The sequence below is a fragment of the Penicillium odoratum genome (genome assembly GCF_028828045.1).
Source record: "Penicillium odoratum strain IBT 22623 chromosome Unknown utg000008l_segment0_segment0, whole genome shotgun sequence".
In the NCBI taxonomy this organism is placed as follows: Eukaryota; Fungi; Ascomycota; class Eurotiomycetes; order Eurotiales; family Aspergillaceae; genus Penicillium; species Penicillium odoratum.
This window is the reverse complement of record NW_026643150.1, coordinates 921587-949251: the sequence shown is the minus strand read 5'-3', so window position 1 is coordinate 949251 and position 27665 is coordinate 921587. Positions and strand designations below refer to the sequence as shown.

The 27665-nt window shown below is 47.3% G+C and overlaps 7 protein-coding genes across 7 annotated transcripts; 4 read left to right on the top strand and 3 right to left on the bottom strand.

The window, feature by feature from the left end:
* Positions 1–7768: 7768 nt before the first annotated feature.
* On the bottom strand, positions 7769–9996 carry N7520_010582 (uncharacterized protein; the record flags this gene model as incomplete). Its single annotated transcript, XM_057144515.1, has 6 exons — positions 7769–9038; positions 9092–9137; positions 9191–9321; positions 9379–9661; positions 9713–9887; positions 9949–9996. The coding sequence occupies 6 exons, from the start codon at positions 9994–9996 to the stop codon at positions 7769–7771; spliced, it is 1953 nt and encodes a 650-aa protein (XP_056990269.1).
* An 842-nt stretch (positions 9997–10838) lies between these two features.
* N7520_010581 (putative amino acid transporter) lies at positions 10839–12800 on the bottom strand (the record flags this gene model as incomplete). The annotated part of the gene is made up of 6 exons (XM_057144514.1): positions 10839–10873; positions 10920–11278; positions 11328–11532; positions 11581–11592; positions 11642–11801; positions 11853–12800. 6 exons carry the CDS (start codon positions 12798–12800, stop codon positions 10839–10841), a joined length of 1719 nt encoding a protein of 572 aa, XP_056990268.1.
* A 1065-nt stretch (positions 12801–13865) lies between these two features.
* N7520_010580 (uncharacterized protein) lies at positions 13866–14999 on the top strand (the record flags this gene model as incomplete). Its single annotated transcript, XM_057144513.1, has 2 exons — positions 13866–14393; positions 14445–14999. 2 exons carry the CDS (start codon positions 13866–13868, stop codon positions 14997–14999), a joined length of 1083 nt encoding a protein of 360 aa, XP_056990267.1.
* Positions 15000–16879: 1880 nt separating this feature from the next.
* N7520_010579 (uncharacterized protein) lies at positions 16880–17596 on the top strand (the record flags this gene model as incomplete). The annotated part of the gene is made up of 2 exons (XM_057144512.1): positions 16880–17094; positions 17155–17596. 2 exons carry the CDS (start codon positions 16880–16882, stop codon positions 17594–17596), a joined length of 657 nt encoding a protein of 218 aa, XP_056990266.1.
* Positions 17597–19760: 2164 nt separating this feature from the next.
* N7520_010578 (pepsin-like aspartic protease) lies at positions 19761–21197 on the top strand (the record flags this gene model as incomplete). Its single annotated transcript, XM_057144511.1, has 1 exon — positions 19761–21197. The coding sequence occupies one exon, from the start codon at positions 19761–19763 to the stop codon at positions 21195–21197; it is 1437 nt and encodes a 478-aa protein (XP_056990265.1).
* Positions 21198–22336: 1139 nt separating this feature from the next.
* Positions 22337–23929, top strand: N7520_010577 (putative acyl-CoA thioester hydrolase; the record flags this gene model as incomplete). The annotated part of the gene is made up of 5 exons (XM_057144510.1): positions 22337–22639; positions 22695–22759; positions 22806–23102; positions 23148–23329; positions 23379–23929. The coding sequence occupies 5 exons, from the start codon at positions 22337–22339 to the stop codon at positions 23927–23929; spliced, it is 1398 nt and encodes a 465-aa protein (XP_056990264.1).
* A 1276-nt stretch (positions 23930–25205) lies between these two features.
* On the bottom strand, positions 25206–27402 carry znfA (putative C2H2 finger domain protein; the record flags this gene model as incomplete). Its single annotated transcript, XM_057144509.1, has 3 exons — positions 25206–25695; positions 25743–26861; positions 26942–27402. 3 exons carry the CDS (start codon positions 27400–27402, stop codon positions 25206–25208), a joined length of 2070 nt encoding a protein of 689 aa, XP_056990263.1.
* Positions 27403–27665: the final 263 nt, after the last annotated feature.

The window sequence follows — 27665 nt, the reverse complement described above, 5'->3', positions numbered from 1 at the left end:
GCTTGGTACATCAAAGTGAGGAAGACTTAAGCGGAAAGATGTGGCTGACAAGCTGAATATGGTGTTGAGCAGGGTCATGAGCATAATCTGGAAGCAAGTTAGGAAGATATTGTTAGTCGCTGTTTATGCTGCTTGGTATGTATAGATCAAGCCCGAAGATTGTAACTTGGACACGGAAGTGCGAGAAGAAGTGACACCTCGAGGCCCACTCCAGCTACTCATGTCTGTCTTGTTTACATGCCAATGAAAGGTTTCAGCTTTTCCATACAGCGCCGATTCATAAAGTCATGTATCTTTTATGGTACAATGCTGAATAGGTATTATCTCTGAAATATTGTTACTCCGAGGTTGTTCCTAATACGTTCTTATGCGTCTTGGCATTAGGGTTCGAGAAATAACCAGTTGACCGAAGAGTATAGGTAGTGATATTAGTCGGGATATAACATCATACCTCTTCTATCTTGCTAAAGTGCTAGTTAACGCAATGTTGCTCTTTAGTTCCGTAGAAGTCTGTCTTCAAGCCTGAGTGTCGAAAGTCACCTCTAGCACTCTCTTTCTTTGCACCGCCCGTATTATATACCATGTAAGAAAATAGTCAACCCTTAATCGGGATGAACATCGAAGGAACTCTGTTTATATTTAATAAAGCTTTGTAGCTTAGCAAAACAATCCTCAATCGGATTCAAGTCCGGCGAGGAGGGTGGTAGATATACAAGTTTTACCCCCGCGTCTACATACGCATGTCTACGATACCCACTCTGAATGATGGAATAATTCATTCCTTGATACATGGCTCCAATTACATGGATTCCCCCGTTGTCAAAAGCAAAGATCACAAAGCTCTTCTCATGACGCACGACCTCCAAATCCTTTCTATCTCGTTTGATTCTACTCACTTGATCAGTTCGTGAATGATCAACATTTAGCAGTTCGAGGGCAGACAGAGAAAGAATTTGCAGAGCCCTAAATCCTGCATGTTGAATCTTTGCCTTGAGAAAAAGACGCAGTATCTGTTTGCTGATGCTGAAAAATATTTTCAGTTCCCAACTTCAACCGAAACCACCCGCAGTGCGCCGATCCCGCACTAAATTCGCCAGAGATTCAACCCCGCGACTTTTCCAATTACAGAATGTGGAACCTGTCGCTTTTTACGACTTCCCTACTTCGAGTCTAATTCTTCTCTTTGCTGCATAGTCTAATGGGATCTCGGGAGAAGGATCCGTCGACTTCAGACTATGCAGCATATCGTACATCAGTGGACTTTGGCTACAGAGTTCTAGAACGAATCGGAAACGACGACACGGTCCGATCAAGGCTGGAATTGAAACCTCGTACATGATATAGTAATTTTGTCCATGCAGCATGTACAACAGTGTACTTTGGCTACAAATTTCTAGAGCGAATCGGAAAAGACGAGATGATCCGATCAAGGCTATAATTGGAAAAACCAGTGCAGGAGATTGTACTGTGGGCCATGTAGCATGTACAACAGTGTACTTTGGCTACAATTTCTAGAACAAATCGGAAACGACGAGACGATCCGATCGAGAGCGGAATCGAAATCCTCGTGCAGGAGATTGTACCTTGGGTCATGCAGCATTCCGTGAAAACGTGTAACGTGAGACGTCGGGAACTAGGGCCGCGCTACGTCAGTGATCAAAACAGTGGATCCATGGTTCACATCCCGAATTCACAGAATCAGGCAATTGCCTCACGAGGAAAGTAAACAAAATAGCCAGAGATCGCGGGATCGAGTCTCACAGGGCTCATTGTTCCGTTGCTCTTCACGGAATCACATTCTGTCGACTTCTGGGGTCTTTGTGGGCCACCCACGAGTTCAATTCTGACCGAGAAAGTACTGGGAGGTAGCTCAAGATGACAGGTTTGATCTAAGGGGTTTTTAGCTGCGCGCGACCACAGGAGTGTCTCACAATTGCCGGTGACGATGAAATGTGAGCTGTCGAGTCTGACAGAAGTACAGTGAGCAAAAGCACACCGTTTGATCCTTTGAACGACCGATAGATTGCTCAGGTGGAGACGCGGCATTTCATACATTAAGCGCTCGGGGAATGTGTCCCGTTGTTGTAGTGCTGGCAATTATGCGCCGACTGGCTAGCCCTAAGTGACAAAAGCACCGATTAAAGTAACATGCAAATTCAACAACAACAAATTAACAAAAAGCAAATCTAATGCTGCACATATACTCACAAATAGAAACTCAGTGATTTTACTCGATTTGAAGTCCTCAGTTTCTCAGATGAAATTGTCACAGCCTGGTTTGGCCGAGGGCACCCAGTCACAGAACCCGCACGGGAATAGCCTCATCCCCAAACTGCACGCCCAACACTGTTCGTGCTCTACAGCATGCACCAGGTAACGAAAAAAGATCTGAAAAAAGGACCAGAGGTTGCAACAAGGCTGTGGATTTCTCCCCGATAATTTTAGTATAGCGGGGCGGCTCCACTATGGTGATCCACCCTGCTTTAAGAAAAATTGGAGCTCAGTCATGAATCAGATATGGGGGGTAATATGCATACTGGGGGTGAGTGGCGTAGTGGTCTAATCAACCATTGCTGCATTCAAGCGAGTCCCCGTTGTGGTCTTCGGATTACGGTGGGAATGCACCTGCCTCTCGGGAGAGGGCATAAAAAACTGGAAAGAAACCCTGACCAGCAGCAAACCTGCCAAAAACGCGAGTTTATAGCCTTGGGGTGTTCACACCTTGGGGTGAATTTTTGGTTATTCATTCAAAATTCAACAATTCGGCTTCACAGTTCTCAAACGGGGAGTTGGAGTTGAGAGTATGCACTTTGAGGAAGAGATCATTTTGCATGTTTTCTCCATTGAATCACGTTGTTGCCGTAGAATTGGAATGGCTTTCGTGCATGCGACCGGAGTTGATGTATGCTGCAGCCTCAACACTGAGCAGTATGTTTCATGCGCCACACAAATGCCCTGTTGAGGGCAGCAGCAAGGACAGCGGCTGCATCTCAGATCTTGCAACTGAACCGATACAATCGTAATCACAGCAAGTAATATCCAGAATTGCATGGCTGTTCTTATTCTCCGAACCACCGAATAACCTGCAATCATCATTTTGAAACCATGTATATTTCGGAGATATTCATGGGAGACAGGGAGGACAAACGAGCGTAGGCCGATGAAAATCGCATGTAGAGCCTGCCTCAAAACGGGGTCAGCATGGTCTCCCTCATTTTCGTTATGAATTACATGCTCGCTCCGAGGATGTCCTCTCCATCATCCTCAGCGACGTCAACTGGTCTCAGAATCCCGGGCGTTGTTTTGAGTAACATCTTCGATGGGTACGCAAGTAGCCTTGCCGATATTGTACTGCACGCTGCAACCCTCATGGCGTACAAACCTTGAAGCAGATCTCTCAGTCCTCGATCATATGGAGAAATCCTGCATCCTATTCTCTCCCGACCGGAGTAGGAGAATAGAGCGTACAAGGTTCTGAGACGATGACAATATGGGGATTGGTACTCGTAAACATCTGCCATGGGATTCTTGTCGGTCATGTCGGACTCTGTTCTTTCAGTTAGAGCATCACTCAGATATTGTAAAATCCAGGATTCCACCAGCTCACCTCTGTCAAATATCCCCAGTTCACGTGAGTGGTGAAAGAAAACTTTGCGATGAGGTTCAACAAAAGTCCCGGCAAAAAAAAAATAGTGTTCTTCTGAAATGTTATTGAAAAACAAAGTGACAACAGGACCGTGGCTGTGTTGGAGTTCTCAGGATTGTGGAAGCGTGTAGCCGGTTTTTCATCGTGGCTTAGAACTTGACTGCGCACTGTACATGACTGGGGTTGGCTTTTCCACATATTTCCACCGCGTTCTTTGGGGGGTAAGGGGGCCAAAAACAAGTTCGCTCAGATCGTCCCTAAAAGTCGCATCTGCCAGGGTGATGATAGTCGGTACTCTGTGACCACTTTTCTTGCCCGGGGCAACGACGCTTTGCATAAGGAGGCGAAGCATGGGTCCGATCAATTCCCCGAAACAATCGCTTGCTCTAGAAACACATACGCATCCGCTTCTCTTGGTAGGGATCTGATAATGATATTGTTTGCCGACTATTTAAGCCAAAGTCAATTGCCAAAAACATTTTTCTTGCCATTCTTCTCACTGGTTTGGTGTCATTGGCTAAGACCTTGAAGCAGGTCCGTAAAGTTGGGATCCAACACATCGGATCCGATGAAGATCACAGGGCCAACGCATACCCTTTTCACCGCTAGTAGGTTGTCATTTCAGAACAGGAAAGAGATAGGAGAGAAATAATATATAAAGAATTTAATAATTCTTATCTGCACAATGCAAGATGTCTCTGGTGAGGCTACCGGGGATGTGATCCACGGCACGGCAGTCCCGCCAATTTAATGACACGCATGGGGATTTACTTTGTAATGCACACATGAGATCTTTGATTAGTCAATCAAACTGTCCCCATTGAAAGTGTTTTGTTGCATCCACATGTACTGTGTAGTATGTTTTAGGGATAAAAAAGGTGAAACTCAACCCCGGCACCCACTCGTCAGGAGATCCATCCAAAGTCCGTCCGCGACTCTTACTCCTGTCTGTGCGTTTACAGTGCTCAGGGAACTTCCAGGCCCTGTCGATCCTTTTTGGATGTTAAAACTGATGTGTCGAGTACCCACTCATATCAGACTTTTGAGTCAAGCCTTGAAAATGCACAACAGTTAAACGCTCCTATCAGGTCTAGTGATCTGCTATATAACATCGATTCCTCCCTCTTTTTTCCTTTTCAATTGCGAGAAAATATCTATACCTGTTCGTTCGATACTGCATCACTTTTCCTGGAAGTCCCTTGGAAAAATGCCTGTCGAGGAAGTTGCCAATGCCGTGGTCGCCATCGTTATCGTTGCTATTGAATTTCCCACTCCTCCAATGCCAAAGCCAAAGCCGGCTCAAGAAGAGCCAGAGCTGAACGGACTGCCAGTCTGTACTATGAGCTTCCAGCTATACCTTGATCATGGTTGCTAATGATTTCTGTATCTGCTTTGTTTTAGGCACCCATACCCATCCGATCGAACGAGAACTTGCCCGAGTCCCTTAGAAAACGCCGCCCATATCCCTACCAGGATGAGAGTGAGAAAATCTCATGCTATTGTTTGCCAAGGAAAGCACGCTCACCACCCTTAGACTAGCGACGAGTACAGAGCCCTAGGGCCGTGAAGTTCGAAAAGCAGGCTTCTAAGGTTCAATGCCAGCTGCTTACAAACAAAAGGAGATGATGCAGAGGGAGTTTCTTGAGCTTTTGCATGAGTATTTACATTATTGTTTGGTGTTCCAAGGATAGTCTAAGGTATATAATAACTTCGAGCGTTTTACGGTTGGTCATTAAAGTTGGAGGGGACAAAGGCTTAGTAAGAAATGGTGAAGTATCTATCTTGCTGTGGCCACGCTGTTCGCATACTCTTCCCGCTCTCTTCTCATTTGGATTTGCCGTAGGTATTTTTCTGGTGCTTGCCTAGATAAGAAGCTCATCGGATTTTGTCTCCGTATTAGATTGGCCATGAACAGCAAGGCTAAATATCATACTTTCCTTTTGTTTGGAATATTCTTAGGCGATATCTTTTTAAGGACATATTTATTACATCTCTATAAGCTTTAGATTGATCTAACGGTATTGACCACATAGTGGTCTTGAGACAAGCGCAAATCCTTTTCAAGCCGAACTCGGCATTCACCACCACAGTTCATTTGTTGTGGATTGTGATCCCATTACCTATTATGGGGACTGCTTTTTCCAAGATAGCTACATGATAAGGATATGAGATCTTACAAGAAAAAAATATGGTGGGAGATATCATCGATATATACACATTCTATACGGCATGGATTTTCCCTGTGCCCATAGGTGACGCAACGGCCTTGGAATGACCACTACCCATCTTCAAGTGAGAAAACGCCACTCGACTGAATTTTCCAATAGTGACCTTAACACGTTCCGCGCTCGGATCGCTACTACTTCACCCATCGACGATAAGGTGAAAATTGAAAAATATAAAAATTCTATCGGAGATCATAAAGGAACCAACCCCTCAAGATTAGAATAAATTAGAACGGAAGGATCGAGCAAGATTAGCGTTTAACCTCATTTTTTTAACTAATAGTAGTTAGCTTATATGTTTCCCTGGTGTATTAGCGTGAATAGTATCAGTCTCAACCTCCTCAATCGGTTTATCGAAGTCTTCCGACTGGGAGTCCTACAAATGAACTACCTGACACTTCTCAATCCAGACCCACGAGGCCAATCGACCCTCGACGTTGGGACCTGCGTTTCCCTGTTTTTTTTTTTGCTGCATGCTTTTCCCCTTCAGGTCTATCGAATGGATGCATGAAATAAAAGAAAAGAAAATAAAGAAAAATCTTTTCTTTTTTTTTTGCATAACCCGAGAGTTTATCCTTGTCCCACGCCGGAGAAAAGACCCAGCTGATTTACTGGCTTCTTCAACTGAGATCCATAACGCCATTGGAATTCATGTAGGCGAATTCTAAACCGGACCAAATGGAATATCGTTTGCATGGTTAGTGATTACCGGGGAAGTTTGAGCTCGTCCGGGTTATGTTTTTATTTTATGAGCAAATGTGCCGACAGGCGGTCTTACCGCTGCAGGAAAATCTCTTCTAGCACTTGAGCTTCCCAACCTCCCCCTTTTCCTCCCTCCATATTTCCATCCTCTCTGTCCTTGTTGAATGACCAGCGGAGGGATGCAATTCCAGGTTCCGCGGCAACCATGTGGCTGCATGAAAAATGAAAAGGACTGTTCTCGAAAGTCTTGGTGCAGATATCTGCCGGATTGAGTAGGACCTCCCCTGTTCTTTTCTTTTCTTTTCTTTTCTTTTCTTTTCTTTTTTTTCTTTTCTTTTCTTTTCTTTTCTTTTCTTTTCTTTTCTTTTCTTTTCTTTTCTTTTCTTTTCTTTCTTTTCTTTTCTTTTCTTTTCTTTTCTTTTCTTTTCTTTTAATTCTTTTATCACTTTTTTTAAAAACTTTTTCGGCTTTTTTTATATTAAAAAACTCAATTCAGGGACAAGTCCCTCTGCCGAACTAGTTACTCCGGATCGTCACCGAAGCTAGAATTTCACCCGGGGGCGATCCTTGAAATGATAGCTAAATTAAAAATTTCTTCCATAACGATCAAAGCCACTGCCATTGAATGATCTACGTGTCACAATTACCGTTGATTGCCGTCAATGACGCGTGGACAGTAGAATGAAGATCTTAATACCTGGAATTGCCTGCAGAAAAAAAATAATCAGTCGAAATTGGAGAAGCGGCTACGACGGTTCACATCGTGCTGGATCTCGGAGGATGTAGTTTGGCGGGAATGGAACGCCCCGAGCCGATCTCGGCCCGCCGATCGGCATCCACATGAGTCCAAACTACAAAGCAAGTAGTTAAGTAGTTACAAGAGCAAGTTGGTGGAATATTTGATTTCATTTTCAGTACTCCTATTTTTGCTTGTTTTAGACTAAGATTGGTGGTACATATTGATATTCAAATAGTCTCCTCTCTGCGGATTGACATGATGCGCTATCGAGGGAACAACAGCCACTGGCAGGAGAAGGATTTTCACATTCGCGTATCCGAAACATCGAGAATCGGTGATAATGATAAATATTCATCCGATCAATCTTCTGTGCGTGTAAAAAGCAACAGTAGAGCTTTTTGAACGGACGACTGGAACGAGGTACAAGGTGTGTTGAGACTTGGTGGGCGGCGTAGTTCATTTTTTATTGGGCTGGTAAGGTGCCGGACCAAGAATTCGCACACCACATGGTGCAGGTGTGGGAGCGGGAGCGGGCGCAAGCTCTACCTGCTTCAGCTTTGGCGCTACAGCCGACTGGGGAGGCCGGGGCTTCGCATTGTTGGCGGGATTGGACACATTCTGATCCCTGAGGGCCAGTCCCTGCAGCTTCTGTTGTCGCTCATAGAGGTTGAATGGCTGCGGCCCAATCACCTTCGCCTTCGGGGGAAGGAGGAAGAGAGTTGGACTTGCCTGAACGGATTCCTTGACGTTTTCAGACTGACCTTTGGCCTCGGCCGTAGCCCACATTGAGTCCGCAAGCTGTGATTTTGCAGAGACTTTGAAATTCACGGCCTCAGGGGGAACGATGGCCGAAGAGGAAGCTTTTTTAGACGGACCGCCTTGGCTAGTTGAACGAACTTTGGTTTCGGGAATTTTGTAAACCGGGGCATCTGCAAGAGCGAGCTTCCGGGAGGCAGACTCGGACAGTTGCAGATCGTCAAATTCTGTGCTGACATACTTGCGCGGGGATTGATTGTTATCGGTGGCATCGTAGAACTTCTCCTTGGACTCGGTCGAAGAAGACGTGGGAGGTGGAGACCGATACTTCTTGAAGCTCTGGTGAGTGGGAGTAGCCAGAATAGTTGCACTGACCTTATCGAGCTTTTGAGGAGCCACCGGGGCAGGCAAGGTGGTAGAAGATAGAGTCAACTCAGATATCACCTTCATCATTTCTGCCATTTGTTTGTGCAGATTGTCCAATTTTTCGGCCATTTGGGCTGAATGAAGGACTTGATTGGTTGGGCTTGTAGGCTCATCATTTGTGCTGATGTACTCTTTTGACAAAGGATACAGTGGGCGCTTCTCAGCCTTTTTATGGAACTCGAGGCCTGTCAATTCTGCGATGCCCGGGCTTGCAAGCATGTTTGGGGAAGGCTTGGATGGGGATTCCAGGTCAAGAAGCAGCTCACGCTGTTCGCCCTGCGACATGGCCATTACGGGGAATTTCGCAGCAGAATGTGTAATTGATTTGGCAGTCTCGGAGATTTTTTCCAACGGATTCGGTGAACGCTCGAGCACGGGCATTTTTGAGGGTGCGGCTGTAGCATGTGGTGACAGCTGTGATCCGCGAGCTGGGAGGGCTTGCGGTTCGGGCTCTTCGAGCGCCGCCGCTGCCTTTGGGCCGCGAGTTTGGCGGACTTGCGCCAGGAACGCTTCGGGCGACGCCATTGCCTTGGAGTAGTCTGTTCTGTATATAAAGTCAGTCGTTGGAGACCTAAGTAACCCTTTTTCATCACTTACAAAGGCTTTACTGACTTCATGGTCCTCGTGGTCGGGCTTTTGGCACCTTCGATTGCGTCAGACTGAATTCCGCTAGCTTCAAGTTCCTTGTAAACTTACCTTGAGACGATTCTCCTCTAGTACCGCGTGATGAAGAGGATGACTTCCGGCCCTTTGATATCCCAGCTCTTCGGAAAGAAGGGCCAGAGTTATTAATGTCAAGTGCAGGATCCATTCCATGACCGGTCGGCCTAGAGAGACTCCATCGTTAGAAAGGGTGACCATAAGATAGCAGGCTCTATACTAACCCTGGTGGCTTGAAACCGCCATGGCCTCTTTTTCCAACATTAGCTCCTCCACGGCTAGCGTGCTGTGGGGGGCCTGAATATTGCCTGACCGCGGTTTCTTTGAATTTGTTGAATTCAAACTGCTTCGATTGGGACGCGCCAAATCTGAACACGCTTCCAGGTCCCATATTTCGACCAGCTGCTCGCATTTGAGCTTGCAGCTGGACACGATGGGTTTGTCCATTCATTAGTTCATCGAGCTGTGAATTCAATATACCGTCATCATCGAGGTTCCTATGCAGGTCTAGGTATAATGTAAGCTAGAGGTAAAAGGAGATGGGTTGGTATCAATTACCAGACCATGCCTTCAATGCATTCTTGTTTCGTTCAGCCTGCTTGTAGGCAGCAGTTCCCGGAATATTGGAAAGACGACTCGTCTCGAGTTCGTCCAATCCAACTTGTGTGAATTTGAAGTCGGAAGGAATTTCCGCAGTGGAAATTAACTCTCGCCTCGCATTTCCCAGATCAGCCTGTGAGGTCATGTTCAACAATGCAATCATAGGCAACCGTGAATATTGCACAGTCACATACCATTTGCATCGCCTTGAGGCGTTCGATCACCACTGGATCCTCGCCCATTTTGATGGAAACTGAAGTATTTGGAGTTCAGCTGGATTGCAGTTAGCTTTGATAGATAGATGAATTCACCACATATGCAATACACACACGTAGATGGCTTCAGATCAAGAGCGAATTGGATCCCAGGTATCTGGAATAGATGGTAGGCAGCTTTGGCAGCTAGGTAACAAAGAGGAGAAAAAGGGGACAATGAGGCAAAGAACTGAGCAAAAGAAATTGGGAAGTGAAGAAGAGCGGAGCTTGATCGAAGATAGACGAATTCACCACAGATGCAATGCACACACGTAAACGGATTCAGTTCAGGAGCAAATCGGAGCCCGGGTGTATGTATTTGGAAAGGGTGTAGGCAGCTTTGGCAGTGGGATAACAAAGAGGAGAAAAAAGGGGACAATGAGGCATAGGATGTTGAGCAAAGAAAGTTGAGGAGAGAAGAAGAGCGGAGCTTGATCAAAAGAAAGTGGGCTGAAAGCCTGCAGATCAGAGGAACAAGATCGTGTTACGCGATAGATTACACGAAGGCCAGGACGTGGTTCACTTCCAGCTTTGGATTGTGCGATGAGTGTTGTAAAGATGAGAAAGAAGCAGCGACGAGATTGTGTCGAACAAAATGGATTCTGCCAACACACCGGCCACCGGTGAGTAGTATCGCTTGCTTAGGCAGGCAAGTTCCAGCCTTTTGGTCAGGCCCGATAGTGTAGTATAATAGAATAAACTGGTCTGAAGATAAAGTATTGCAAGCTTGCTATAATATGGGTTAACAATTCTAGAATATGTACATTGTAGACCTATGTATGCACAGTAGATCGGATAAATAAGGCTATCACTATAGGTTGAATACCAGCCTAAGAAGCCGCACAAGAGTGGCCTTCGCCGTCATCTAATAGAGTTAGTATTCGACAAGAAAGAGGGGGTAGAGTACATACTCCGAATAATCTTGGCAACGGCTTGTACCACACTAACACCCATGACAACAAGCCCAAAGCCAACACAGAGATAAGCGGGGATCTTTTCCCGGCGGCTAGTACTGCTGAGCTTGATATAGCACAGTGGAGGGAAGATATATGCCAGAGATGCCGCACTGGTCGCTCCAATCAGCTCAAACACACTGCCGAGGTCACAGGTCATCAGCGCCATCAACACTGATGTCACGACCAAGGCAGTTGTGAAGATCAAGTGGCGATGGGGGTTGAAAGGCTCATCCGGGAAGTAGTACGTCGTCATAACAGATCTACAGACAAAGGCTTCTAGGGGCAAGGTGGTCAACATGTTCAAACCAAAGCAACTGGACCATATTAGCGAGGGGGACCGGATCGGATGACAGTGAATCTTACAATCGAGCAATATTGACCAAGATGTTGTCGGATGGAAAGTTGTTGAGCACGTTGCCCTGGGTTTTCGACCCAAAGGAAAGGAATCCTGCTAGACCCATGGCAAGACACATGATCAAAGAAACTCCTGTAGAGTAATGAGTAACGATGGCAAATCTGTCAAGAGTGGGTCTCTTCAACGATCCGTAGATCAGAAGGCTGTTGTGGTCTGAGAGGAGTTAGTAACAATGTTGACCTCTGAATCAAACAAACGTACGGCAAACAAATGCTATTGAATGTTAGCAATTAATCCAAATAGCCTCAACGGCGCAACGTACCAAAAGATATGACCCCAACAGCCTGGAAGAATCCCGAGTTGACGATAAGGTGACTTTTGAATTCACCTCGTGACTCTGCTGCGACACGAAACCCCTGTGTTATGACAGTGACCACAATGACAATCATACTGACAAACGCCAGCGCAGATGCTTTTGCAAGCTATTGGATCATTAGATTCGGTATATTGTCGTACAGGTAATAGGAGCTCACCTTGGCAATATCTCTGTATAGTGACAGGGGATACGAGATGCCCAATACAAAGATAACAATTACTGCTCGTCGATCTGTCAATAGCCATAGAAAAGGCATCTCACGCAGCGATGGAAACAAAGCACCAAAGACATGCGGAATCGTGTCGCCGACGATGATACAAAAAGCAACCATGCCACCGAAAGCAAAGGCCCATTGCGCAACAGAGATTGCCACAAGCCCGCTTTTCCCAAAGCAATACTGCATGGTAGCTTGGAACGAGTCAGCTCCGCTCAATTTTGAGTTGATCACGATTAGGCGAATGGTCCAATCAACAGTGATGGTCAATGCTGTCAGTAGCAGAACTCCCGTTATCATGCCTGCCTGGCGGAGCGCGTAAGGCTGACCAATGATTCCCGCCCCGATGATGCTGTTGGCCATATTCATGAATGCCATCTTCAATCCGCTTCGTGGCCGCGCGTTCTCCAGGTGTTCCTCGGGAAAGAAGTCGTCTGACGTAGCGAGGGTCACACTAGGTGCCTCGATGTCGGTCAGGAGAGGCACGGACTGTCCTCCATGCCGCATGCCTGGTCTTCCCTGGTTTTCAAGCTCATAATCCTCCTCGTCCAGCCACATGGTATCATCTGGACTGTGAGCGCGTCCGTTCTCGTCGTGGGCTTCTTCATCCCAGTTGTGACTTCCCCCCTCGGATTCCTCATCCAGATCGAATCGAACCCGGTTTAGAGTACGTGGCGTGCGACGTTGTCCATCGGGTGCCCGCTGGGATATTGAAGATTGGCGCTTCGGTTGAGGTCTTTTGGGCGGCCCTAGGGGTGAAGTTGTAGGGCCATGGTGGACTATGAGATCGTCAGGTTCTTCGTTGGACGGAGACAGTAGGGACTGAGCTTCGTGCTCCTCTGGGTCATTTTGACCAGTGAAGTGGTCATTGTGTCCCTCATCCCCGGGCATTGTTGCACCGTGAAAGTCGAAAGAAAGTGAGAGTTCCTTCGAGGCCAGCTTATGGTGGCTGCACGTGATATTTATCGATAAGAGGTCCACCCGATAACGGTTGTTCCACGTTGACCCGCCGATCGATGCACAAGGTACTGGTCGAACTGTGGGGAACGCGGATCTAATCAAGTTGTCAGGTACGTGCCTTTTTAGGTGGGTAAGGGAGTTGCATTACAAATAGAATGATTGATCGAATTCAAGATTTCGAAATTTGCAGTACTTCCGCGGTTTTTTACACATTGCAAGCAGATATGCCTCCTAAATTAATATCTAACAACAATCTCAAAAAAACAACCGATGACATCAAAGTCGACTCAATGTTTATCCAGAATTCGCATGAACATCAACATTCAATGACAAAACTTTAGGCATTAGGCTCCAAACTCAATTCGATTTTGTTAACGGATTGGCGTAGCGGGAGGTTGTGAATCATGTATCTTCCACCTGGAATATGTTGGCCTCAGGTCTCCCGTTTTATTGACGATTTCTTCAATTATCAAATGTTTGCACCTTCCTACTTAGGTACACTTCAGTCCCATTTATCCCCATGGAGCTAGGTATAGCTTTCACTTTATGATCAATCCTATTCAACACTAATCCGTGTTAAGCTTTGTCTTGAAAGATCTCCATGCCAGTGCAATGAGGCGCACTGTTGACTTGGGGCAATGTCTTCTCCACTCCTCGGAATCGCAGCTACAGCTACATTTTGCGGCAACTGCGAAATTGAATTGTCTCACTGGTATCCCAACAGAGACGGAGCAGTTTTCTCCCCAATGGCTAGATCCGCTGTCAACATGGATCAGAGAAGCCCCAGAGCTCGAGTTATGCTTCTTTGTCTGCTTCAGCTCGAGACTGGAGGGCAATGGGTCTCAATTCATCTCCAGATTAGAGAAAATGCTTTGTGACTCAAAGGCACGTCAATGACTCTCGCCGATAGGTCCTGTGGCATGGTTGACGTAATTTTTCCCCTTTTCACAGGTCTGGCTGCAACTCGGGTTCGCGATCTTTCCTAAACGCCATGGCATGTCCAAGAACACAGACCATCCTGGGGAACATTTTCTTGTGCTCGGACTATGCAGGGGGATGATCGCACCTTTCTCTAGAAAGAGAGGATCCTTACCGGCCGTCTTGCACAACCCGCCCGATACTCACCCCCCACAAGACGTGCCGATCGTGTGTTTGGCCACGATCAATATATTTTTGGAGTGTGACTCTTCGCTTCACCCAGAAGATCAGACCCTGAAGCCATTTATCACAGTTCACACCGAAATAGAGCCCCAGTATTTAGCAAGCCGCTTAGCATCATGTCCCGACCCGACAGATCTAACATTGAACTCGGAAGCCTTCACTGCCCTCATGGAGGGCTACTCGATACACCAAGGAGACGACACCAACCAGTCATCTCAATCATTACTCGCACTCGTGGACTTTGGTCTTCAGAAGTTACTGTCTTCGGCACCTACTAAATGCTCTTACATTCGTATCATTGAAAACAACCTCCAAAGCCTCCGCAAGCTAGCTCCGGTTATTTTCAATAGAGAATACCGTGAAGTGCGATCTTTCCAGAGAATATTCAGACCATATTTTCGCTAACAGGAATAGGCAATGAACCAACGAGCCATCTCATGCCCCATTATCGCCAAAGCGGTCAACTCAATGTTGGCCAACACCTCGAACCCAATTTTGCAGACGGAATTTTCTCACATACCCGGGGACCGGAAACAGTGGATTGAGAGTGGCCTGTGGAGAATGGCTCAAACCCGCCTGCGCGAATTGAAAGCCGCAAAGAAGTGCGGGTCTTTTCTTTCCCAATGCTCAGTGATAAGCACAGCCCCAACCAATGGTGAAAGCGCCATTGCGGCGTCCTGCCCAGCGGACATCTTCAATGAGGGAGATATCCTCAATTTTGATGACGACCGGAACTTGGAGAAAGGTAGTGCAAATGGGGAGTTTGACGATTTCCTGCAGACAACGCACACTGACTTCGATGGCGAATCAGATGGCCCACTTCTTGGAAGCAGCAGTGAATCCAGTTTCTGGGACCTGTACGAGTCTACCCAAACAACCCAGGCAACCGTAGACAGCTTTCCACTATCTGAGACATTCTCGCCTCCCAGTGATACGGATATGTTACTTTTTGATTGCGACCTTGGATAGATGGATATCTCCACAGGAGAACAGGAGTCAACAGGACTTTGGACTCAAATTTCTGATCTTGCGCGCATTTCCATGTCTGTATCCGTACAGTTCTGATAAAACAAATACACAATTTAAGCACTTTGAATTGTCCGACTAGATGCTTAGCTTCGTGCTAAGATCTCAGCTACAGGGGTCAGCCTGGTATCTCCAATTATTAATCAGCTGTCTAGCATCAAATTATCGCCCTAATCACAATGGGCAACATGTGCATATACGAGCGATGCATCATACCATAATATGCAGCAAAATGAAGCATTTTTACAAGGTTGACCCATAGTGATGGCGTGGCTTGAAGCTAGCAGTGCGGGGGAAGATCTGGGGAAACAGCGGTGGAGCCAAGTTATGACCGCTACAGTGCCAACTATCCGTAGCTTGACTGGCCGACCGTTGCCCAACTATTCTTGAATTACTTTATTTTGGGACTTTTACCCGATGATCAATTTCGCTCATGTACCAAAGCTTCGTCGTCTCAGTGTTCTCTTTCCCGTCCATCCAATCAACTCAGCACTCGGTGCCATGACCTCGTGTACCACCATCGTTGGCTACCAAGGCGGATTGCCCTGACCAGGAACTTCTTACAACCAGGGATATGACCTTCTGGTTCCGACCCGTGCCCGGAGCGCTTGGACCATAGCTAAAGGCGAATGGCAATGGGTACACAGGGGCTATGTCCAGAATATTCACGTCGACCCAACAGAATCACTGTTATCTAGGGGGCCAGAAGAGAATCTCTGAAGAATCCCGCCAAGTCCGAGGTGATAGGCCCTTACGGCCCCTAGCCAACGCAGAAATGTGCAGAAAGCATTGCGCCACACTATAGGGTCTGCTGATCATTGATAATTAATGGATCAGATTCCGAGGCATCCGCGATTCACCGGCCTCCGACCGTAGTAATTCCGGGGGAAAAGAGTCAGAGTTAAAGTTAGAGTAGGGAAGTTCTCAGATCGACCCATTTCTCCTACGTAGATCGAGGCACGTCTCACCGCTCTAGGTCATGGGATGAATCCCCTCAACAATCTGAGACGAGGCAGATCCATTTTTTAGTGGATCTTTGATTCGTTCATTAAACCTCTCGACATGCTTACGCGGAGTTGCAGGTGTGTGAGGTTGGGTCCGGCGGGGAAGAAGCCAGTCAGATGGCAGTGATTGGGAAACATACGTCGGTCCAGTTTCCCTATTGCCCGTAGGAGAATTAGCAAGGATCTACGGAGTACCGGGGAGGGACAAGCAATTCACCGGGCAGTGATCATCCGATGATGCCATTTGTGGAAGTACTGGGTACAGGTCACCTGGACAAGGAATGGTGGGGACGGGGAGTACGGGGTACACTCCAGAATAGATCGTTAAGTACCGGGTACAATGCTGAGTCAATCGCCGTAGATCTCCGACTGTTGAATTTCGGGTGATACTGATTCCCCGTCATGTATGAAACTATGTTTCCCCTCAGTTGGAATTCTGTGTTGTATAACTGGGTAATCCTGGTTTATCTCAAGAAAGAGAAAAAAAAAGATTCTTATCTATCACCCCTGAAAGAAAAAGGAGTAGTGCACGTCAAGACTGGGAACAAATTATTGGAACGTGGATCCTACTATCGATAACGGGTCCAGACCGCCAAGAAAGTGGATTCATAGCTCTCCCCAACCATTCCCCCAGGCTTCTATAAAAGGAGCATAACTCGTTCTTCCGTTCCGGCAAACTCTTTTTTTAATCCTACATACGTATTTGACTTTGGTTTTTATCAGCTGAGACCTTATATCTACCTGTCACCTCCCATCTCCCACCTCCCACATCCCACATTCCACATTCCAAAAGCTTCGTACATTGACAAGCTTTCCACAATGGCCGCTCCTCGCTCTACTTCCCTGCGCGCTCTGCGCCAGGTCTCTCAGTACTCTGCTACTCCTGTAACCCGCCGTGGCCTCCACATCACCGGTGTTCAGTCCGCCCAGCCTGTCAACTCTTCCGACAAGGCTTCCCTCTCCAATCACGATGTCCTTCAGTCACGAGCTTTCGCCATGGCCATGCGCAGAATCAACGGCAACGCTTTCTCAGAGTATGTCTACGCCCTGCCAATCCAATCTACTCTGATGACCATAACTAACATCATTCCCAGCTCCTCCCGCCAGTTCAACACCTCCCGCTCATCAAAAGCCAACGGTGACAACTCCACTGTCGACTTCATCTTCATGCCTTCAATGGTCGATCTCGAAGCGGGTCCTCGATCTTACTCCCCCCGAGTCCCGGTCCTTCCCGACCTATCCTCCCACCAGGCATCTCACTCATCATCCGCCCCACCCATGAAGCCCCAGATCTACACTGTCGCCGGTGCCGGCGCTGACGTCGCTGCCAGCGCCATGAGCGAGGTTGTTGACAACCACTCTGTGGATCTGGACCCGTTCTCATTGACCGAAACTGTTGGTCGCTCACGGACTGGTGAGATGTTGCAGCGTCAGGCCAATGGCTCTGGAGCCGGTCAGCCTGGTGTTGTCAAGGAGCTGTGGGCTGGGTTCTTGGATGATGTCCTTGGCCCCAAGCAGTCTGCCGCTCGCACTTAATGGGATGTTTTACCCTCATTCACGAATTTTCTTGGTGCTTGACTCCAGTCTGTTCTTTATTTTTCTTTATTCCAGGACGCCTGGATTGTGATTGTTTGAGAACTAGCGTTTTGATTGTAATGATATTTATCTTGTCTTTGGGGAAGTGCTCTCCTAGACTAGTCACAGAATCTATTTATTTTGTTCACACATGTGACGAGATCTACTCAACTTGTCAATTGAATTAAATTGAATTAAATCAAATCAAATCAATTGATTTCCAAATGACTCATAGACTACATCAATTCAAGCGAGCCCACAACAATTACTATGGGAATTGATTTTCTCCTTGCCGAGGTCTACCCATCCACCTAATCGACCGAATGGAGGATCTACACATACCCGGAGTAAACGCCACCATCCCGCAATTAATCCCCCGACAAGCCCGAGGTCATGAGACCCGGTAGAGATTTCAATGTCGGGTCTTTTGATTGTTGAGCTATACTCCATCCCGAGGGAATTCGGGTAAGAGACTATGGCGTGATACAGGCTCCACAGGCGATTGGTTTTAATTTTAAAAATTCCGAACTGTTATTAGGCTCCCGAGATTAGATCTTTGCATTTCGTCAGCTTTTGATTTATCCGGGGCTGTTCATGTTCACTTCCGATGTGGATTACGGGGAGTACTGTGCTCCGGTGCTTCGCTCTTTTTCGGAGATCGTCGGCTATGGAAGCTTGTTCGGGTTCTGGAAGGGAATTGGATTATGAATGGTTATTAATAAAGGCTTGTTTGCACTTACATCTTGATGCGAGAACAGTATGCAGGTGGTCCATGGAATTGGATTAAGAGCTGGTCAGGTTGGGTTCGAATGTTGGCTATCTATACACTGCGCTGTTCATTCGGGCATGTATCCATGAAAAACCCGAACGCCTTATATAAAACAGAAATAGTCATTTTGTAATCCGCAAGTGTTGATCATGACAATTCGGTCATCGCAGTGACTCTAGTGGGCCCTGGAGTGTGTTTTTCCGGGGTAGTTCTCCCGGTCTCCCCCGAGAAGATCATGAGGGTTAGGGCAACAGTGTATTCCCAGCCTTAAACCATTTGCAGACTAGCCTAGACTGTTGATGTGAGGCTTTAATTTAGTGGATCCCTGCATATAACCTAGAGCCTAGTCTGGATCCTAAGTAGACGCAATGTAGCATTCGTACTACCACGCATCTGCACCTGGGGATGCCAAGAAATACACAATTTGCATGGACTTTTGCTTTTTACCGACCGGTGCAAAGACTTGATAAGAGAGTGCAAATAGACTGTAAGGTAATTGCTGGGTGGATTTGATTTCATTCAAATCCAGATACTTTAATCAAGGACCCCAATATGCAACTCCCTACCACCTAGACAGGGACTTGTACTTCGTACAGTTGACTAGTAAATATGGAGTACTCCGTACATACTTATATCAGATATAGGCCGTTGACACTCAATGCATGAAACATTGAATGATCTGTCGATCCCTCCAAGCTAATAGGCGCTCCGTGCGCGCAAGAACCCCTTTACTTAACTAGCTAGTTTACTTAAAAATTGATCTTTATGGATCTCCATAGATTGACTGATCGCGTGTTTTTCCATATTTTAATCGACTGTCCAACTGGAAGCCTTTTATATAGCACAAAATCAGGAAATCCAATTCAAATGACCACAGGAAACTGGAACTAGTTCTTGGCTACATCGTCAGCATGACGATCAGACGATCATAGCTTAGAACGGCGAAAAGGTGGAACCTTAATTTCGAATGTCATAGTTTAACAGGTCTTTCAGGGGGTTAGCAGTGGTGCAGTGAATCAGTGGTTCCTTGGTCGACCCGCCACCTTCACTTTGCTCCCCCTCACTGCTCTTTTGTCCAACCTCCTACTCCTTGTGTTGTATCGTCATTCCTTAAAGCCTTTTTAATTGCTGTTCTAATCGCGTTTTTTTACTGCACTTGCATATACAGTCGCTCATGATATTCAATTCATTTTAGTTTTGATCTACTCCTGAAGAACCCCGTTGAATAGGTCTCCGCCTCTCCACACCTTGACCCCAGATTACTACCAATTCAAACTCCATATTAAGACTGCACACCTTCTTTCTGCTCCAACAAATGAAGATTCAATTCTCCCGTTACTAGATCTCTCGCTGATCATGCGTCTCTCACCATGCCTCATTGTGACTCTGTCAATCGGCGTGAATGCCTTTTATCCATTTGAGATCAAGCTTGACTCGCCAGCAAGCATCTCGACTCTAGAAAGTCTGCAGCGACGATTCATGCCCTGGATTCTTCAGCCGGACCCCGAGGAAGATGGCATAGACGCCAAGCCATTGACTCTCAGCATCAAAAAGTTCCCCGTCCGCCGTGATTCCTACACCATTGTCGACGCCAACACCCCTACTCTACCCACCAGTGCTCCATTGGATCAAGATGGCCATGATTACTCCTATTTCGCAATGGTGGAAGTCGGGTCGCAGAAGGAAAAAATGTATTTAGCCCTTGATACTGGATCGCCGAGCACCTGGGTATTCGGTTCCGACTGCACAGCCGACGTGTGTACAAGCCACCATATTTTCGACACAGACAATTCAACCACCTACGTCTCCAACAGTTCGACTATCTCGGTTGGCTATGGGAGCGGTACAATCGAGGGGAGCCTGGGCCAAGATACCTTGTCCATTGCGGACATGGATGTCACCCTTACATTTGGACAAGCCACTAACGCGACATCGGCCTTTGCAAGCTATCCTATAGATGGAATTCTTGGCTTGGGCCGATCAGGCACCGCAGGGTGGACAATCCCCTCGTTCATGGATGCTGTCGCCAAGGATGGTTACCTGTCATCCAATGTTGTGGGATTCAGTCTTTCGCGCGCTGCAGACGATGCAAAAATTGGCGAAGTGAACTTTGGTCAGATCGACACTACGAGTTTCGATGGCAATCTTACCTACACGGCCACAAACTCGGATATCTGGTCCATTCCCCTAGACGATGCTTACGTGAACGGCTCACCTTGCGGCTTCTCAGGCAAGTCCGCCACCATCGACACTGGAACCACGTACATCCTGATCCCACCAAAGGATGCGGCAACGCTGTTCGCAATGGTTCCCGGATCCCATAAATCAGACGAAAACTATATCATTCCGTGTAACTCGACTGCGACCATTGAGTTCGAGTTTTCTGGTATCAAATATTCCATCTTGCCTGAGGATTATATTGGAGCCTCGAGCACAGATGGCTGCGTGTCAACGATTGTGGGCCATCAATACTCTGAAAGTGACGCCTGGCTCGTTGGTGACGTTTTTCTGAAGAACGTGTATGCTGTTTTCGATTTCGATAACGGCCAGATTGGCTTTGGGGCACGGAACAGCACCACTATCGTTGCTAGTGGGAACTCTACGACCGCTAGTGCTACTACAAACGCAGGCTCAGCTGTCACCGCAAGCTCTACTGTCATCGCAAATAGTACGTCGACTGCGACATCGAGCACGACATATGCCACATCTCTCGCATCTCTCAATTCGGGATCGCGATTCTCGTTCACAGTTGTGCCATCGCTCTTGGTCATCATTGCCGCCATCGTTTTTTAAAAGTACAACCTATCCGATTTTATTCCTCGATCTTTCGGATCCTGGTAGAAGAAACCCCAACCCCGGACATTTCAACCGGCCTCTGTGCATTCCATTATCACATATTCAAGCGTTACTGTTCATACCTGGGTCTTATGCATATGTTTTCGGACCCTCTGCTCGTATACCGCGGATCTTATTCTGATTTTGTTCATATCCCCTTCGCACATACCATTCTTTCTTTTTTGAACGGTCATATACCTCCGCCTTTGCATCACAGTTGCATATCTCTTTCGTGTTTCCTGGAACATTGAGCATTTTCCAGTTTAACCCATTCTCATCAATGTACACTAGAACATAATCTGGAGATGGATCTCCATCAAATATTTCATTATATTTTCCCGAATCTTAGCTCCGTTATGTACTGTTTTTAAAATCAGCATAGTGTAAGTCTTTGGTAGACATGACTCTGCGTCAACAACAGCATATGTCTCAACAAAAATAACCCGAATGCCCAAATCCACGAAGAAACGCTGTCCTCGTCCTCTGAACCCGGAATTAAACATACCATGAATTTTTCCAGCAGTTTCAACAATTCCCTCCAGACCAATTTTGAATACGAGCTAGAAAAAGCACCACAAGATCTCAGCTAGGGTGTTCTCCTCAAATCAGCACAGTGGCTTGACTCGAAAACGGGTAAAGGAGGGCTATCAGATGCATTCCTTGGCATATACTGTATGGCGGTGACCAATCCATCGATCTTCTTAGGGACAGATATAAGCCCAATGGCATAATTCGCTGTTACCAGAGAATACAAAGTACATCAGATGAAGAATGAGATCTGGCCGCCATCACCCGGGGCATGATCGATCTTGATTGAGCAACAAAGCCACTGCTAGATAGGTAACTCGTTCCTCAAGAATATTCAATATTCCACTTCCCCCAATAGACACCTTGCAAGAACACCAGCCACACCAGATCTACCATTCGGCTTCAATGTTCGCCGAGTCGGCACGTCTTAGTCAAAACCCCGAGTTTCCCCGGCCCGGTTCATCTGCCGGGGGCTAGTCCCAATCGGGCCGCTACCTCGGACCAACAGCGTCATCGCGCATACTAATCCCTCTTCTCTCTTCTCACGAATCTTCAGAAAGCTATACACCATGTTCAGTCTCGCGGGCAAAAGAAGCGCAATTGCGCAATCAAAATGCTTAGCAGGTTGTGCACTTCCAGCACGCGCTGTGGCTGTCGCACAGTCATCTAAGACCAGCCGAGACTTCCACTCAACGCCGACAAAAGCCGCTTCCCGCCCGACTTGGATGCCTATGCGTGTCAAGACTCCATGGATTGATGCGTTGACGCAGAGTCGGGAGGCTGCGCGCAAGAAGAAGGAGGGTGTTGAGGCGCCGCCGCTTGTCAAGCCGGATCTGACCCCGAAGAAGATGTCTGATGGACGTTACAGTGCTGTATGCATGCGATTCGTCCCTACCTGTTTGGAACCTGCGATTGACTGTTCTACAGATTCTGCCTTTAGCTCAGGATAAATGGCTTTTGGATACTTATCTCAATGCCTCTGGACATATTCGGTGCGTTCTACTGAGCTTCGCTGGAGCCACAACTGACTGTTTCTAGACTTGGATCGCTTCTCATGGACCTTGATGCCTTAGCTGGAATTATTGCATACCGTCACACGGGGGATGGAGTTACTACCGTCACTGCTGCCGTTGATCGTATCACAATTGAGAACCCGTTGATGGAGATTTGTGACCTTGAGCTCAGTGGTCAGGTCACCTACGCTACAGGTCGATCAAGTATGGAGGTTTCCTGTCAGGTAGTCAAAGTCCAGCCGGAAGGACAGGCGCCCAAGCCTGAAGATGTCTTGATCACCTGTGCCTTCACCATGGTCTCATTAGACCCCGCGACAAAGAAGTATGTTTGGCCATTCATCTGAAATTGCCATGCTAACATCCATAGGCCTGCTTGTGTCGCACCTCTCCTAGTGGAGACAGAAGAAGAGAAGCGCCTCTTTCAAAAGGGCGAAGAGAATTCCAAAGCCAAGAAAGCCCTCCGAACACGCAGTCTGCTTAACAAAGCCCCTGACGACGAGGAGAGTAACCTTATCCACTCCATGTGGACCAAAGAGATGTCATACCTCAGTATGTCTCCCTTTCTAAATCTCGCGAAAATTAATAACTAACCCCCTAGACCCCGAGACCCCAATTACCCGCCCCTCAAACTCAGTTTTCATGAGTGAGACCGTCCTCAAATCAGCCATGATCATGCAACCCCAAGACCGCAACAGACACAACTTCATGATCTTCGGTGGTTTCCTCTTAAAACAATCATTCGAGCTAGCCTTCTGCTGCGCCGCTTCATTCGCACACGCCCGTCCCAACTTCCTGGCGCTGGACCCTAGTACCTTCGAGAACCCTGTTCCGGTAGGAAGTGTGCTGTACCTCCGTGCCACGGTCGCGTATACCGAGCCTGAGGAGCGCGAAGGTGATAGCAGTAAGTATACCAAGGTTCAGGTGCGGGTTGACACCAAGGTGCGCGATGTAGAACATGGTACCAAGAAGTCGACTGGTATGTTCAACTATACTTTCTTGGTGGAGAAGGATATCAATGTTATGCCGAAGAGCTATGGAGAGTTTATGCTTTGGACTGATGCTCGTCGGAGAGCACTCAATGCTGCGGCTATCGACCCGGCGCATAAGACGAGTGCGTTGCGGAGTATCAAGGATAGTGTTACCGAGTAGATTATTTTAACGTGATCTTTGCGCTTTGGTATCTTGTACATAATGGGTTACAACACTTGATGGTCAGGCATATGTGTCATTTACTATAATCTTGATATGCATCCATGGAGTTGATTTCCTTGCTGGGAACTCGCTCGAGTCATAGCGGGCGGATCAGATGTTGAAATTGTCAGCCAGCAATCTTACATTTGGCATTTTGAAGTGTGTGAAAATCTAGACAAAGTACATTTAAGTAAAGAAACTCGCAGATTAAATTATCGTCCGTAATAGCCAATCGGCATCTCGTAATACCTCCGCCTCAGCTTCAGCCAGTTTTACTCATTAGCCAACGGTGTCCTAGAAACGAAAACATAGTCGAGCTCTTGTATCTGATCTTCCGCTACGTCTACACACTGACACGCGCTGACCATATTGTCCATAATACAGCTCACACACTCGACTTTATCTCCACTACATACGCTGCAAGTCTCGCCGTACTCCCAGCATGGACAATCCGCTCATATACATACCTCATGCCCGTGTCTCTGTTTTCTTGAGCTGCCGTGTCTATCAATCGTTCTCTCCGGCGACCGAATCTCCCAGACTACGAACAAGTAAATGCACAGACACGCCCAGAATCCTCCTACAGTACATTGTCCTTAGAAAAAGGGAAATACGATAACTTGCAAGACATCTAAAAGAAAACTTGAAGCTTGTGGACAAGAGCAGAATACAAAGGCGTTCAACGGTCTAATTCTGACACGTATATACATTCAAATATATATAAGAAGGAACAGAATCCAAAATGTCTGGATCCTGTACGAACCATATGTAAAAGAAGACCAATTCAACTCCACCAATGAAACACTGAAAAGACTCCAGCTCATGGAGAATGATAAATCCACCTAGGTAATGCACCAGTATACACATATTGGCTGTACCTAAACTTAAGGAAAGTAGAACTCCCACTCACCCTCTGCCAATGGGAACAATCGCCGGAAATGAAATGAAAATGAAAAGAGATCGTGTCACGTTAATGTCCAGCCTTCTGACTTTTGAAGAACTTCACTTTTGTATTTGCAATGCGTTCGAGGTGTAGATGGATTGGATGGATTTGATTGCTTCGAGGAAGCGTGAATTTTGATGCAGATGCGGATGCGAGGCGCGGATGAGCGCTTTTGCACCTGTGCAAATGAGGTTTTGCCAATTGGGAACCAATTGGGATAAAGAGAGAGGAGAGAGAAAGATCGTACAAAGACCATAGAAACAAGCCCATCCAAACTAGCCACAATGATTGTCACTGCTCAGCAAGAACCTCTTCGATCGTATTCGTCGCCAACCCATTGCCCTTATCCCTCGGCTCGGGGGGGATTTCATCCTTCATACAGGCATTTTCCAGAATATTCGTCCACTTCCCACTAGTCCCAGCATGACTATGCTTCAAATGCTGGCGGAAGTGATCCGCACGGAAGAATTTCTTCGCATTATTGCACTCGCCAAACTTGTGTATTGTGGTCAGATGCTCGAATCTAGCATCCCAATCTGGGCGTGGGAAGTTCGCAAATTCCTCACCGCAGTACCCGCAAGTGTCGTACGAGGGACCGGCGGTTGTTTGGTGGGATGGAGATGCAGAGCCGTGGAAGGCGGCTTGGAAGGCTGGGAGGGCCGCGCAGGACCAGGAATGGCGGCGGAGATGGAGGGAGTTTTGGTGACGTTCTGCTTCGTTTTTGTTTTTGAAGCGGTTGTTGCAGTATTGGCATGAGTATTGTTTTTCCATTTCGTGAGCGCTGTAAAGGTTAGTGAGGGGTTTGAGGGGTGAGTGAGGTTTGCTTACCGGAGGTCTTCCGGGTTGGCGAACTTTTTTGGTTTTTTAGGGCAACAGTCGCATATGAATAGACCGCTGATTTTTGAGGTGGGTTTTGGTACGCTAGCTGCTGGCATTGGGACCTTGCCGGTGGAATCTGTAGCGGGTGGTTCGAGGGTGTTTGAACCTAGTACGGCCCTTGGCATGGGCTGAGCCACCGAAATGGGAGAGCTGGGGTTCAAAATCGACTTTTCATGGAAGGTATCGAGATCTGAACACGGCGAAAGTCCTCCAGGAGATGGTCGATCGTATGGTGAAAGGCTTGTCATGCTACTACCCCCAATAGAGGAGTAAGATCCTGAGGTTCGAATACTCAAAGATGATGCTGCGGACAAGGTTCGTTGACTTGAGACATATGTGCTGTTAACCGTCAAGCTACTTGTGAACGGCTGTCCGCTAGTCCTCCGTTGCGACAAATCTCCATTGCTGGTTGCTGCATGTAAAGTATGACGATCATCGGTGAGCGGCTCTCGTGGCGGAGAGGAAGCTCTCCGTTTCATACCCTGCCTTGAGCGATCAGGGTATGGCGGAGTCGGTTCTCGGAGAATAAATTGCTGTGGGGGCATTGGCTCATCCAGGTATGCTCGAGGAAGTGTCGGTTCGTCCGATCCAAAGTCTCCTTCGATATCAGAGAAAACGCCTTGGTCGTAACTCCCACGGTTCGATCGACTCGGTAAACTGATGCTATCTTCCATCGAGGTAGTTTTATGATGACGCCTTCGACCCACATCGCGCATGTAGTCGTACTCTAAAGCCGATGAAGGCGCAGTGCTTTCCACACTTGGACTTCGACCTCCGTCGATATAATCTCTCCAGCCAACGCTTGATCTTGGGGATACCCCTCCCGACTGAGGACTATAAGACCATTTTACATCGAGCGTAGATCCCTCTGACGGTCCTGGCGAGGGAAGATTGCTAGGTGAACGAGACGGGACGGTAAGTGATGAAATCGAACCTCGGTGATCGGATCCATGACTGATGGAGCCTCGAGGGGATAATGAATTTCCAATTTTTGACAGTAAATGTTGGTCATATGCATTGGATGAATCCTTGACACTTCGTAACGAAAAGTCACGCTCCCCTTTTAATCTATAGGATTATCAGTGCACTGCTCAAATTTAAATAAATTCATTACGTCACAAGATAATTGCAACAATTCTCCCACTCACATTGGACCCGAGGGAGAAGTGACGGACATGGAATTGGGAAATCCATCCTCTGTGGGCGGAGGCGGCTCAATCTTAATCTGGGCTTCTGGACTCCTCGATAAGGGAAAGCCACTTTGCCTCCCTTCAAGCTCATCCACCACCATCGGATCACCCCGCGTAGCAGAATCAGTCCGTCGGTGTCCTCCGAACAAGCTTGAATTCGGATTTATTGGAGGAAGCGCAGTGGGAGGTCTTTCGCAGTTCGCATGGAGCCAGCCAGCATCATAACCATTTTCCAAATCCCGGATTCTTGGTGGTGGTGGAAGCGGAGGGGGCGCAGCATCCATGACAGGTCGAGAAGGTATGGGTAACGGGCCGTGTGATGAGAATCGCGAATCGGGCATTGCGCGTGGGGATCTCTCGGGCGGATGGTCGCAATTCTTGAAATGATAGCTCGGCGCAGCTGTATGTCTCGGGTCCATTCTAGAACTAGAAAGGTGATAGCAACCGACGCGCTAAAAAGACCGGGGTGGCGTCGCAAGGATAGATCCCTTTTACCCCCCCCCCTCTCTCTCAAAGGCGAACAAGTAAAACTAAATGCTCCACGGTGATCGAATGGTTAGGTGGATTGAATCAAGATCCGGTGTCGTAGCAATAGCCCAATCCAGTTGAGCGCAAGCGTCGGTCGTGAAACCAGGTCGGAATCCTGGACCGTTAGCCAGCCTCACCCCGCTTGAAGGTCCAG